This window comes from Lipophrys pholis (genome assembly GCF_963383615.2).
Source record: "Lipophrys pholis genome assembly, chromosome: 7".
Classification (NCBI taxonomy): domain Eukaryota; kingdom Metazoa; phylum Chordata; class Actinopteri; order Blenniiformes; family Blenniidae; genus Lipophrys; species Lipophrys pholis.
Window position 1 is genome coordinate 7,890,677 of NC_137638.1, and position 13,104 is coordinate 7,903,780.

Consider the following 13,104-nt stretch of genomic DNA (forward strand, 5'->3'; position numbering starts at 1 on the left):
ATGAACTTATTTACTCCTACCTGTCATATTGAACAGTTGGCAACAGATGGCAACAGCTTCCTCACCCGTTCCAGCTGGAATGATCAGATTTAAAAAGGTTGTCTCTGAATATCTCTGAAGTTGTCTCAACTGTCTCTGCACAAACAGAGTGACACTGTGAAGTCCTTCTATAGTTGACTCTAATCTGAGTGAGGATGAAAGGTGAGTCCTGAAATAAACTTGACAAACTTTTTACCAAATCTTTTGTTTTCACCTGAAATTACAGTGATATTGTGATGAGTTTCTATTTCATTTGGGTGATCCTGTTGCTGCCAAAAGGCTCATCATGTGCACGTGATTCAAAAGTTGGTGAGTTGTTTTCTCATCGCAACAGAGCACATGTTGATGGCTTTAACTTGTTTTATGATAATCTTATTAGTTTGGACATTTATTAAATAATACATGAATTTTTACAAGCGATTGTCTTTTTTTAAGTCACAAAAAACTCTTCATTGATCACAGCTATCATAAATAATAAAAGAGTTGTGCTCTTGAGTAAACAATTTATGTATTACTTGAAATGTTCTCCCAAGGACTGTCTTCATATTGTACATGAAGCAGTATTGTACTATGAGGGGTGAATGTCAGCTGTGTGTTCAGCACCGACACTCCCACATCACCTGATTTGAATACTTCATTTGAAGTATTCAAATCAGGTTTAGTTAGGTAACTGCTTCAGTGCTTTACTTGAATTAGATCTTGTCACAGACAGAGTAAATCGTTTGAAATGTCTCTGTGAATAGATGTGTAATGACATATTGGATTGAGTGGTAATAAACTATATTGAGAAATCGCGTTTATTATTTATGGGTGAAGAAAACTCATGCATGTTCAGGGTCAATGTGTGAACGCCACACACCAACATGAGACCTCATATCAATTATAATTATCTTTCTGTTTTTCAGTGAATCCATGTTGTTACTACCCTTGTCAGAATTCAGGAGTGTGTGTGCGGTTCGTGAACACTTCAAATGTGACTGCACACGTACTTGCTCCTGTGGAGACAACCGCACTGTCCGTAAGTATGGACACATTTCTGACTTTATGGTCTATTAACCTAAGCTCCGCACTCCTCTAGTTTGACCTGAGATCTTCATGCATGTGTTTGATTGGTGACTCTAATTTGAAAGTGAGTGTGTGATTATATTTGGCCTCACCTGCACAGTCAGCCGGGATAGAAGCTGTTTTCCGGTATAGCTCAGTTAAATTGACCGTGAGGGGCCGGCTGGTGTGGTGAGAGGATTTATTGAATAGGTGATGCTGCCATGACTCAGCATTTATAATTTCAGTGCTTGTTGAAGATCGATCGGAAGTTGTGATGTTAAGAAAATGTGGAAGTGAACTGTAGAAGTAAGGCTGGCTGGGCTCTACCACCCCCTGCATCCTGTCGCTTTCTCATGGTTAACACACTGGTAAAAAAAAAATTCTAGTAGATTTACTTTAAATAAAAAGAAACTTTTTACACAATTTCTTGACTAAGCAAGGTTGTTCTTTGTTTAAACTATTTCCTTTTTGTTTCTGCTGTCTCAGGATTCTGAGATTCATCTGTATAAACTGGCATGTATGTTTGATAGATTGTTATTGTCTATCTTCCACTAATAAAGCAATATCCCCCATACTCTTTGAATATCTTTATTTTATCTGTCTGGAGTGCCTGGGAACGCTGATGGCTTATGGACATTGTAGTATTTGGTGTTTTGAAATACCGAATTGAACACACGAAAGATACCAAGATAGTTTTTTTGTTTTGTTGATGAATTTGTAAAGATTCCTATTCATGTTGTTTGTTTTGCATTTGAATAAACCACAGTGACACATTAAGTCACATTTTGCCAAATGTGAATGTTATTTTATTCAGTTGTTTGTTTACCGTGTTTAGCACTATGATATGACAGTATGTCATTATAAAAAAAAAAGGAAAGCCCCTAATTTGAGAGTGGACACACCATTATTCGCCCTGTGGCATATGCAGGCCATAGTCTAAATGCCATGAGTGGTTTCAGCTAATGTGACTTTGCAAAGTGTGCTTTTCTTCAAGATTAACCACAAACACCACTGTACGTGTGAATGCCTCGCTTGAGAGACAACTGACATTTTGGAAAAGGCCTTGTGCATCGTTATCAGACTGGCCGCATAAAATTGTACCCAGCACGCATGCACGCAAGCACGCAAGCACGCATGCACGCACGCATGCACGCACGCATGCACGCACGCATGCACGCACGAATGCACGCATGCACGCATGCACGCACGCATGCACGCATGCACGCACATACACATACACATACACATACACATACACATACACATACACGTACACGTACACGTACACGTACACGTACACGTACACGTACACATACACGTACACATACACACAAGTCAAACCTGTGCATTTAAATTAATTTTAATCACTTTTTGTTTTGCTCCAATATAGCAATGCACCAAGTCATAAAGCTTTCACAAAAGGTGACAAACGTTGCATTGAAAACTTTTCTAGCTTTAGAGAAGCTGCCTTTTGAAGTGCCAATAGTCAACACTTCGTTCAACCAATTTAGCTTGGGTGTGGACCTGCTTCCATGTGCAGGACCTCATTAACTGCAGGCAGGATTTCTATGCACTGAATTCCAATTGTTATGATTAAAGTTGATTTTTTTCCCTGCCCCGAGTCATAATACAATCATTCTGAAAATGCACATTCATGTGTAATTAACAGGTGATTAAAGCTCAGGGGGTGGGGTTGTCTGTTCTCCAGGCTCCTCATTAGGAGGGACGTGGAAGTCGACAAAGGGACACCACTTCGTGTTGAGACACACCAACTTCTTCAGAGTGGAAGTTTTGATGATGTCAAAGCCCGTCTCTCCTCCAAAGGTGCTGGGCTTCCAGTAGTCAGGGGAGCAAATGGGGTTTCCTAGCAAGCCCTTCAGGGAGAAGGGGGCACCCATCTCTATCATGCTCGGTCCGAATATGCTGCCGGGTTGAGTTTTCTCCAACAGCAGGCCGGGGTAAAACTCCAGAGCGTCTATGTCGCCATAGAGCTCCTCTAAACCTCGAGCCATTTTCACATCATCTGTTTGGAAAAAAGTAAAATCAGGTAAATGATTAAAGGGTTACACTTGAACTATGTTCTCTAATCCAGTGTGTACACTAATGTGGTCAGACCACACCTCTAGATTTTAAGTGAAAGTAAATGTCAATTATTTAGTTATAATCTGGTTTTAATGTTTGGCATCCTGACATTGAATCCCCTCACTTTACATGTATTGTATTATCACATGTTCTCTCTGTATATTGGTGTGTTTTAATCCTCCCTTGTTCTTTTATAGATAACCGTGTGGGAGGTTTTGTTCAATTTTCTGCAGTATATACAAATTGTTCTAACTTCTAATTTACTTTCATCGGGGTCATGAGTCAAATCACTACAAGCTGCAAGATAAACTTACATTTGTGAGAAGAGCCATGGATTCAGAGAGATTTCATAAAATCAGCATTTCATAATTCATAATTTCCCATGTCAGATTGCAGATATTCTTATATCCTCTGCATCTTACCTACGTGTACAACATAACATAACAAAAGAACAAGCATCGTGATCGCAGCTCACCGGTGAATTCAGAGAAGGACGCATAAGGCTTCAAATTAAACTTCTTTCTGTATTCATTGAAAGGCCGCATGCGAGTCGTTCTGGACTCTTCAATGACCTTCTCCGATATGATAAGCAGCGATTCATGGGAGTTACGACCTCCTCCGATCTACAAATAACCAAAAACAAAAGGACACACACACACACCACACACACACACACACACACACACACACACACACACACACACACACACACACACACACACACACACACACACACACACACACACACACACACACACACACACACACACACACACACACACACACACACACACACAAACAAACAAACAAACACAAATCAAGCTTGTTTAACAAATTTGACCGTAATCACTTTTTTGCACCAATATAACAATATAACGTAGTGATCTGGATCGTGAGTGTGGACTCTTTGCAAACATGAATAGGACTATGTAAGCCTCTTATGATGATGGAAGATTGTATCTGAGCATACGGACACTCATTTAGGAAGTACTGCGAGGGGAAGTCTTCACTGGTGTGGTCATTTAATAAGCTGTTTCTCGGTTAACAGAATGAGTCATATCGCAATCTTGTACGGCTGACATCACGAACACAAGTTTGACTTCCCTTAAACCAGGGGTGTCCAACCTCGATCCTCGAGGGCCCCTGTCCTACATGTTTCAGCTAGATTCAGGTATGCTGAAACAGGGAGAGAACTAAAACATGCAGGACAGGGGCCCTCGAGGACCGGGGTTGGGCACCCCTGCCTATAGGCAGCACTCAAGCAGGGAAATGCTGAACATTTTTCCAGTCCATTGCAGGATTAACACTACAGCAGGCAATAACTTTACCACCTATAGACTGAACACCAAATAAATACCCAAATAGAACCCCTACATGCACGTCCGTAACACTCAAACTCTACAGGGAGACCAAGAGGTTCAAATCAGGGGTATTCTTGTAGTGAGACAATGGTGCTAAGCATTTCAACATCCTACTGTAATTTCATCGTTTACATTTCAGGGGCATTTTTCATTATCAACTAAGTGTCAAGTCTTACACAATTATACTGAGTCTCATCTGTTATCTGCGGCATGATTATCCCCATTTGGAAAATATGTACTACTAAACCTGATCAGCCTTAACTAAACTCCTAATAGTGGACTTTTGTGTAGTATTACCTGTCCTGCAGGCTGTCGAGAAAAAGCCTCCACCAGTTTCTCCACACCGTAATGCGTGAGGATGGAGGTATTGAACAAAAACTGCGAGTAGGTGAATTCTGTGCCGTTGATGAGGAAACTGTCGGGCATGAGCGAGTGCCAGTGGTAGAGATGGTTGAACTCCAGGGCGATGCGATTACCGTACTGGAACTGCTCCTCGAACAGTAGCGCAGGATCGAACTTGAGTTTCAGTCTGTAGCCACTCAGTTGCTGCACATACTCCTCGATGATGATCTTCATAATCTCACCTGTTGGTAAAATTGGTTGATGTCTTTAATGAAACATTTCTTGTCTCATGTTCAGATGTAAGTGATTATTTAGGTCTGATTGTGACAATAAAGAAGTTTCTTATCACATTAAGTGAGTTGAATTCAGAAGCCTACGTGAGGCTACAAACATGAAGCTAAATGTGACCAACAAAAGTTTGTTTCAGATCAGATGTTTGGCAGAATGAGAATTTCATCCATATGTCCATACACCTCCATTTAATTCACAAAAATATGTGCTTCAATTAAAAAATATATATATATTGCTGCTGCTGTGCCACCCTGAAACGTGACCACACTTTGAAAACCGCAGTTTTATATCATCAACATTTTGCAGTTGCAGTATTTAACAAATTTAATGGGTGTATGTTGATAATATCAATTTTATTTTGAAATCCCTGCAAGCCGTGGGTTTTAAACATATCCAAGCCAGGTGGGCTATTCTGGCATAGTATTGTTATTCACCTCCTTCATAGCTGTACTGTTTTTCAGGCATCAGCATTTCAAACCTGAAATAATAGAAATTCTTTTTCACATTTACAATCATCCGAACTTCACAAGGATTGTTTGCTCAAGGTGTTTTGCTCAGCTCGGTGATGACAAATGGTCGAAGTATTTTGAAGAATCTCCCACCTGCAAACCTTTACCTCCTGCAAGACTGTACATACTGCCCAAAGACTTTAAATGCCATGCAAATACTTTCCCAACAATGTGCAAATATTGTACAAATGCTCAGCAGTTACGGTGCAAATATCACAAGAAAGCTGAAGTTCATGCAGCTGAGAAAAACCCAAGCGACTGTGTGTTTTAGTTTACGTGAAATAGTGTAAATTGTTGACATTATCGATGTTTTTCTCATTTACTGTAAGTGAGATTTTTGTGAATGAATATTTAAAAACATTTTCACACTGCTCAACAGTCAAACCAGCACTAGACTAGTACAACTATTAGGCTTTATTTAAAATGGGTATATCTGGTTATTGAGTATTTTATACAAGTGTTACACATTTTTTCACAATTAAGCGGAAGTCAGCTTGCATATCATATTTATTATCACACAGTATCAGCGACAGGAGAAATATCCTCATCCGCTAATATATTTAACCACAAATTTAACATTTCGCTGGACTGCTTCTTATTCACTGTGAAACAGCAGGAAATGCTCTCAAGCCAAAGCTTGAATAGCAACTAATAACAGTCATTATTATTTTGTTGTGTTGGTTCCTGATGTAATTTACATTGTCCCTTGCATCACATTGCCTCATTTGAGTGGCACAATAATACATTTCTTCAAAAATAAAAACATTTGCAACAGTTTTTGCAATATGCACCATAGTACGCTCGTTATCATAGCATGTAATGTGTTTAGCCTCTCAACTCCTGACTGGTTTTTTCATGTTGTTCATGCAAGAGACATCACAATTCCCAACATTTTCCATTACCAAATCCACTCACCGATGATAATGAGCCGAGTGGTCTGGAAAAGCTGCTCATCATCCCAGGTGGGATGCTCAGCCTTCAGGATATCACAGACCCTGTTGTGCTCCCTCAGCCAGATGGTGGCGTACATGGTGAGACCCGGCAGGAGGCCAAACACCTCGTGGCCGATGGCCAGGCGCTGCTCAGGGGGAACACTTTTGGGGTACTGCATGTACACAGGGACCTCGTCTGTTGTTGGTGGGAATATTTCACCATTTATCAGCTGAGGAAGAAGAACAAGAATGAAGGTCAATTTCATTTTCATCTGTTGGACAACCCTTTCTCTTGTCTCTATTTTCATAAAAGTGACATTTCTTGTCAGTCTGCTTTCCAAATCATAGAAAATACAACGGCCTCACTGATCTGATACGTGGAGCAGTTGTTAGCGCTCTCGCCACATGCCCTGGGGGACCCTGAGCAAGACCCCCCCTCAAAATCAGTCTAATCACGTTTGCAATGATAATTAAGTTTGTACTCATGCTGTCAATTTTCACCTTTATCAAATTAAGAGACTGATCCAATGAGAATCTTTGAAAAACATGTTGAATTGCAGGCTCACGCAAATAGCTTGTGCTTTAGTTTGAAGGTGATCAACTAAAAATAACATACACTGTGTGCAAACAGGAATTTTCAAAATTCTGAGTTTGTGTGCATTGAAATCTGTTCACACGAGGACTACAGTCTGGGAACTCTATCACTTCTACTGGCTTGTGATTTTAAGATCTTGGTGTTTGAGGAAAAAAACACCATGCTCTCTTACAAAGTCAACCTCTTGGGAAAATGAAAAGCACCAGATGAAATTCAGAAAGAATACAAGGCCTTTAAAGGGGTACAACACAATAAACATTTTAAAATAAAGTTCACATCTAATGGCCATGCGGAGTCAGTGTCTAATGTAAAAAACATGAACAATGCAAATGTTTTCTGTATCTGTCCAATATAATCCTCAATTCCACCAGTTGTGTGTACAGTAAGTAAATCCTTTTTACAAATAGAAAAACATTATTTGATTACCTGATATTTCAGTTTTCCATCCACAAGAAGACGAAGTTGAAGCTGTCTCACCAGATTGTCTCCGTAGATGTTGCTCGCATCGACCTGAGAAATTGAGGAAAAACATAAAGTTTCATTGCTCAGTCCTCTGTACTGCTCAGTCAGGCCGGGAAGGGGTTTTAACCTGGCTCTCAGTGAATGGTATCCTTGGTAGTTTTGCTGAACTTAAATTGCTGGGAAAGGAAGCACCACCAATGACACCACCTACAATCTACATAAACAAAGCCTAGGTTTGTTCAAGTTGGTAATATTATGTAGGATTTGGGACGACACAAACGTTTCCAAGAAATGTGCTGTCAGTCACTGCTCATTGGTCTAAAGTTAAGCTTTATTTTTTCACTATGTGTCCACTAAGTATTGTGTCTCTCACCCCATGTCCTAAAGCTTTGGTGAAACCTCCTTCCACTCCTTTGTCTGTCTTGAAAAACTGGTGTGTGAAGTGTTGAGCCATAAAGGCAAACATCAGGTTGGTTCCCTGGGGGTCCGGTCTGAACTTCTTTCTTTTGAAAAACCTCTTGACCAACACTTTGGGTTCAGGGAGAACAGCTTTTCCTGCAGAGAGAGACACGTGTGACACTTTCCTCAAACCGAGACTCACGGAGACTCGTTGGCGTGGCTCTCACCTTTAGTGCCCATGGGTAAAGGGCAGTCTTCAGGTACAGGAGGGAGGATCCGGGTGTAGTAGGAGGTGTTGTAGTATGACTCCCAGTTGAGGTATCCATATTTGGTATTGTAGGTTGGAGGGCTTGGAATCAGGTGACTCCTGACTTTAGGAAGATGGTGAACGTTAACAAATTTCCTGATGATTTCAAAGGTTTTCTTTCTATAGTGCAAGGACTGTGAGCTATGACGTGCCAAAGTGATATAAGCCTATGTACAAGGCCGTCCCTGATTCCTTCACTGTTTGAGTTAGGGTGTGTCGAACATCTCTCAGTTAGGGAGGCTAAAACATTCTCTACTTTCAAAATCAGATTTTTAACTTTACTATTTGTTAACGTTTACATTTCAAACTACCTCAGTCAACCAGGAGCATTTGCTTAGTGTGTTATAGGTTTAGACTTCTGCAAGATCAAATTCAATTCCCTCCTCTCTTCACTCCTTATATCTCACTTTTGCATGTCACTAACCTTTTGTCTCGCTCCTCTAATTCGTGCTTTCTTCTCGAGTATCCATAACTGTAGACCTGGAACCTTGAGATCTGTTGTCCCCCACATAATTGACGTGACATAAATATAACTATATCGGACTGCACCAAACTGATTTAATGAAATTAAACCCCAATTTATTTAATTGAACTGATTTGTCAGTGTGCTGATTGAGGAATCCTCGTGGTTTGAATAATTTCACCTACCTGTCAGCACTAATCTCATGAATACATCTCTCAGGAAAGAGTTGTTGACCATGTCCCAGAACCAGTAGAAATGACTGAGAATGTACTGGACCGTCGTAGGGCTTGGCTTCATCGAGAGACGAACTCTCGTCCTGAACTCCGCTGCACAAAACAGATCAAATAAACACGTTTAAACATCTTAAGGGAACATATATCAATATTATACAATTTCAAAATTCAGTGAAATCGTATTCTTGATTTACTGAGACTTTTATCTGTGAACTTCAATATTTAGTACAATGGTTTGTGCACTGACAGCACACTTGACAACTTTATTGCAATGTGAATGATTCTTCATATACTTTTGAAAGTAAACTGATAATTTGATACCAAAGTTTGTATCAATTTAATCAATGGCTTTGGTATGTGTGGCAGAGAGGTGATTAAACCCCTGATAGGAATCAGGTGTGCTGCCTCACCTCTCCGCCCATAAAAGGAGGAGCCGCCAGACACTTGGTGTGACAGGCGGGAGCACAGAGACACATGGAAGAGCCTGAGAGAGGCTATGCTGCTGTGTGGGTTTTCGTTTAGTGATTCTGTGGGGGAACCTAACGGTGGCATATTCTACTGCTACAGTATGATTTTCAAGAAGTGAACTCAAACAATCAATGTTGATGCAAAAATGCAGAAGCACGGGATTGATGAAAAAAAAACAGGAATACCATCAGGTCAAACTAGAGGAGTGCGGTGTTTAGGTCAATAGACCATGAAGTCAGAAATGTGTCCATACTTACGGACAGTGCAGTTGTCTCCATAGAAGCCAGTTTGTGTGCAGTCACATTTGAAGGAAGTATTCCCGAACCGCACACACACTCCTGAGTTCTGACAAGGGTAGTAACAACATGGATTCACTGGAAAAACAGATAATTACAATTTATATGAGGTCTCATGTTGGTGAGTGGCGTTTTGCATATTGTTCCTGAACATGCATGAGTTTTCTCCTGCAGCCTAAAGACGTGTGCTTTGTGAATCACTTCACATGCACAGGTTTCTTTTTTTTTTCTCTTTCTTTTTGCACAAGTTTCATCTGCATGTGTGTGTGTGTGTGTGTTTGTAATTTACAATGGTTTCTTCTTAAAATGTCAAAGATGCAATGCTTTAAAATGTGAAATTGTAATAATTCTCCTCATCTAAATATTATGCATGTGCCATGTCACTATTTACTGTTGTACTCAAGTACATCTCTGAACTTGACATTTCCCCTTCACTCAAGTAAATGAGTCAAAGCATTTTTACATTTTGCGTAAATAATTAGAGTACTGTTGCTGGGACAATTACTCATCTGTGTTCCTATAAGTGTATTGATGGCTGTTGTAAATCTCCAAACTAGTTAGATGGAAGCCAAATGGCAAGTAAATAAACTGAGGTTCAGAAAAGGATCCCTAAAGCATTGGGTTAAAGAACTATGGAGCTACCTCAACCTCGTCATAGATTATTTCCAATGAGATTCAAAACACAAAACTACCCTGAAAACAACTACAAACTGTTACAAAATAAAGCAAGGAAAGCTACAAAAACTCCACTTGCAAATTCAAAACGAGGATTTACAAAACAAGTACAATGTGAACCGCAAGGAGGGAATATATGAAAATACTGTAATGAGGTTCAAATCCACCAAAAAGAAGAAGCACTGAAACGTCTACAAAAAACAGATTAATTAAAAGGTGAAGAGAGTGATTACAAGGAGACACAGTTGCACGGTGTGAGTGGCCTGTTTCTGTCTCTGGTTCCAAAATTGGAGGTTCGAGAGGATGTGTCCCCTTTAACCCAGAATACTATCTCTTTACAGAAAGACATTTACATTAAAGGTCAGTGTGTCTGCGCAACCAGCCCAGCCTCCTCCCCATATCTTCAACAAGAAGCTGTAATAAAACTTCCTGTACACTCTTCACACATAAAGACACTGAGATAATGCAACACTGCAGTGTTTTCCTCTTTGTGAGTCTTGCAGAATGAGATAGGTGACAATTCTCACTCAGCTGTAAAAACAAATAGATTTCGGTTTCTCAAAGGAAAACATTTATAAATTAATACTTCTTAAAGGAGTAATCACCCGAGAATTTTAATTTTCCTTGTTAAAACATGTATATTGGTGTTGCAGTTGAAATTTGAACATTCTCAGTGTGAAAGTGGCAAAATTGTTTCCTTTGGGCTCTTTCTTCAAACTGGTATCGCCAACAAGGGCTTGCGCTCCAAAAGGGGAAATTTTGATTGTGGCGGTTACTTCCTACCACGCTTAAATTCTTCTTCTTCTTCTTCTTCTTCTCGCATGATATGTTGACCTCTTCTGTGCACCATGACTTTAGGATTAATTTTGTTAATTGTATTTAACTTAACAATTTATTCAAATTCCGAATTAATAGTTTAGGACATTTTATGAGACTGATATAAACACTTTTCTAATTTCCTGTTAAACAGGTGGTTCCTGATGAATATCAGATTTTGTTATCAATTTGTAACTAACTTTGATAATTATTAATCATTATTGAGAGCGAACTGCCCATAAAGATGTTCCCAACACAATGGTATCCTGATGCTCAACCAGGGTTTGCCACACAATATATGGTGGAAAGATCGTAATTAAGGTTGCCAGATATTTGATCCAACCAGTGACCAGTGTAGTGCCAATGTCATGCATCAGTCTGTGCATGTCTGTACAGTTATCTGTATTTAATCCAAGCGCCTGAATCCATCATCCAGTAGTTTGGATGTCCCTTGTAGTGAGTCCCACCCTACCTCTATAAACAGTACAAATGTTTGCTGCTGCTGCTTCTGTTTGTCTGGTGGTAATTTACCTTGGCTTCCTCTTTCATTAGTAATACAGGAGTTGTTTTCTAAAATTATCAGTGACTATTCTGTGGTAAGAACTAAAATAACTCTTAATTTCTTGATAACTGTGATCAATGAAGGATTTTCTGTGACTTCCATCTGTAATTTTCTTTTAGTAAATGTCCAAACTTATAAAATTATCATAACACCAGTTGGAGTCAACTTACCGACTTTTGAGTTATTTGCGCATGATGAGCTCTCCAGCAGCAAGAGGATGACCCAAAGGAATAAGAAGTCAAACACTATTTACAAAAAAAAAAAAAAAAAAAACTAAAGTCATTGCAATCTCACTGTAACTTCAGGTGAAAACATCAGAATTTGTCAACAGTTGTTTATTGGAATTATTTCAGGACTCACCTTTCATCCTCAGTCAGATTGGAGTCATCTATAGAAGGACTTCACAGTGTCACTCTGTTTCTGCAGAGACAGTTGAGCAGCAGCCGTCCTCTCTCCACAGCAACCCCACTGATGTGGTTTGACAGGCTTGTGTCACAAACTGTTGAGAAGAGGAGGAAACTTTGCTTCCTCAACTTCCTCCATTTAGACTTAAGGCGAATGTATGCTAACCCTCTGCAGCTGGCTGACAAGTCTTTTCATTTCATCTATTCAGATGTGATGATGACATTTTTGCAAACTAAGCAATGAGACAGAAGCTGTATAGCTGATTATTTTTTTGTGATTGTCTTATTTTTCTTTTTTTTTTCATTCTAAATTATCCTGTATCTGCATCATAGATACAATTAAGTTGTCCTGATTTGGATTTTGCAAGAAGATGTGAAAAGATAGTTCCTGATGTCGAATCAGTCTCATAGATTTTATCACAGTGCGGGGGAGTTTCACAGTGTACCAGAAAGCATAACTCGCACAAGTATAGAGTGCTGCTTTTTATTGTTACTGGATCCCAACAGCTGTTCACAGAAATATGTTTTAATGTGGCGAAAAACAAAGAAAAACACGTTTTTTCTTTTGGGTATATCGTTAAATACTTTTATTGACAGACCACTGATCGTCCTTTGGTTTCAGTAAAGGTGTAACAGTCCTTATATGTAGCAGAGAGATTTAATACATGCTGTGTATAGTCAATCATAAAAATTGCACGTGGTATCCTTGGCTGTTTTACTAAAGAAGACACACATTTAAATAATTTCACTTAAACTTACTTAGAACCAGTTACACCAACTGAAGGTTGATATAAATTATAACACATATTATTAAAGGTCATCTG

General features: G+C 39.4%; 1 protein-coding gene across 2 annotated transcripts; it reads right to left on the reverse strand.

Moving 5' to 3' along the window:
- Positions 1-1,862: 1,862 nt before the first annotated feature.
- Positions 1,863-12,351, reverse strand: ptgs1 (prostaglandin-endoperoxide synthase 1). Of its 2 annotated transcripts, none has more exons than XM_080468376.1 (11): positions 12,237-12,351; positions 12,047-12,121; positions 9,785-9,901; positions 9,012-9,152; positions 8,284-8,427; positions 8,031-8,212; positions 7,622-7,705; positions 6,584-6,830; positions 4,824-5,110; positions 3,641-3,788; positions 1,863-3,106 (listed from the first exon to the last, which is right to left on the reverse strand). In XM_080468376.1, the coding sequence occupies exons 1-11, from the start codon at positions 12,241-12,243 to the stop codon at positions 2,757-2,759; spliced, it is 1,782 nt and encodes a 593-aa protein (XP_080324502.1). In that variant the 5' UTR covers positions 12,244-12,351; the 3' UTR covers positions 1,863-2,756. The 2 variants fall into 2 exon arrangements, with proteins under 2 accessions (XP_080324502.1, XP_080324503.1); XM_080468377.1 differs by having other exon boundaries at positions 2,429-3,106; positions 9,785-9,872.
- Between the last annotated feature and the right edge of the window lie 753 nt (positions 12,352-13,104).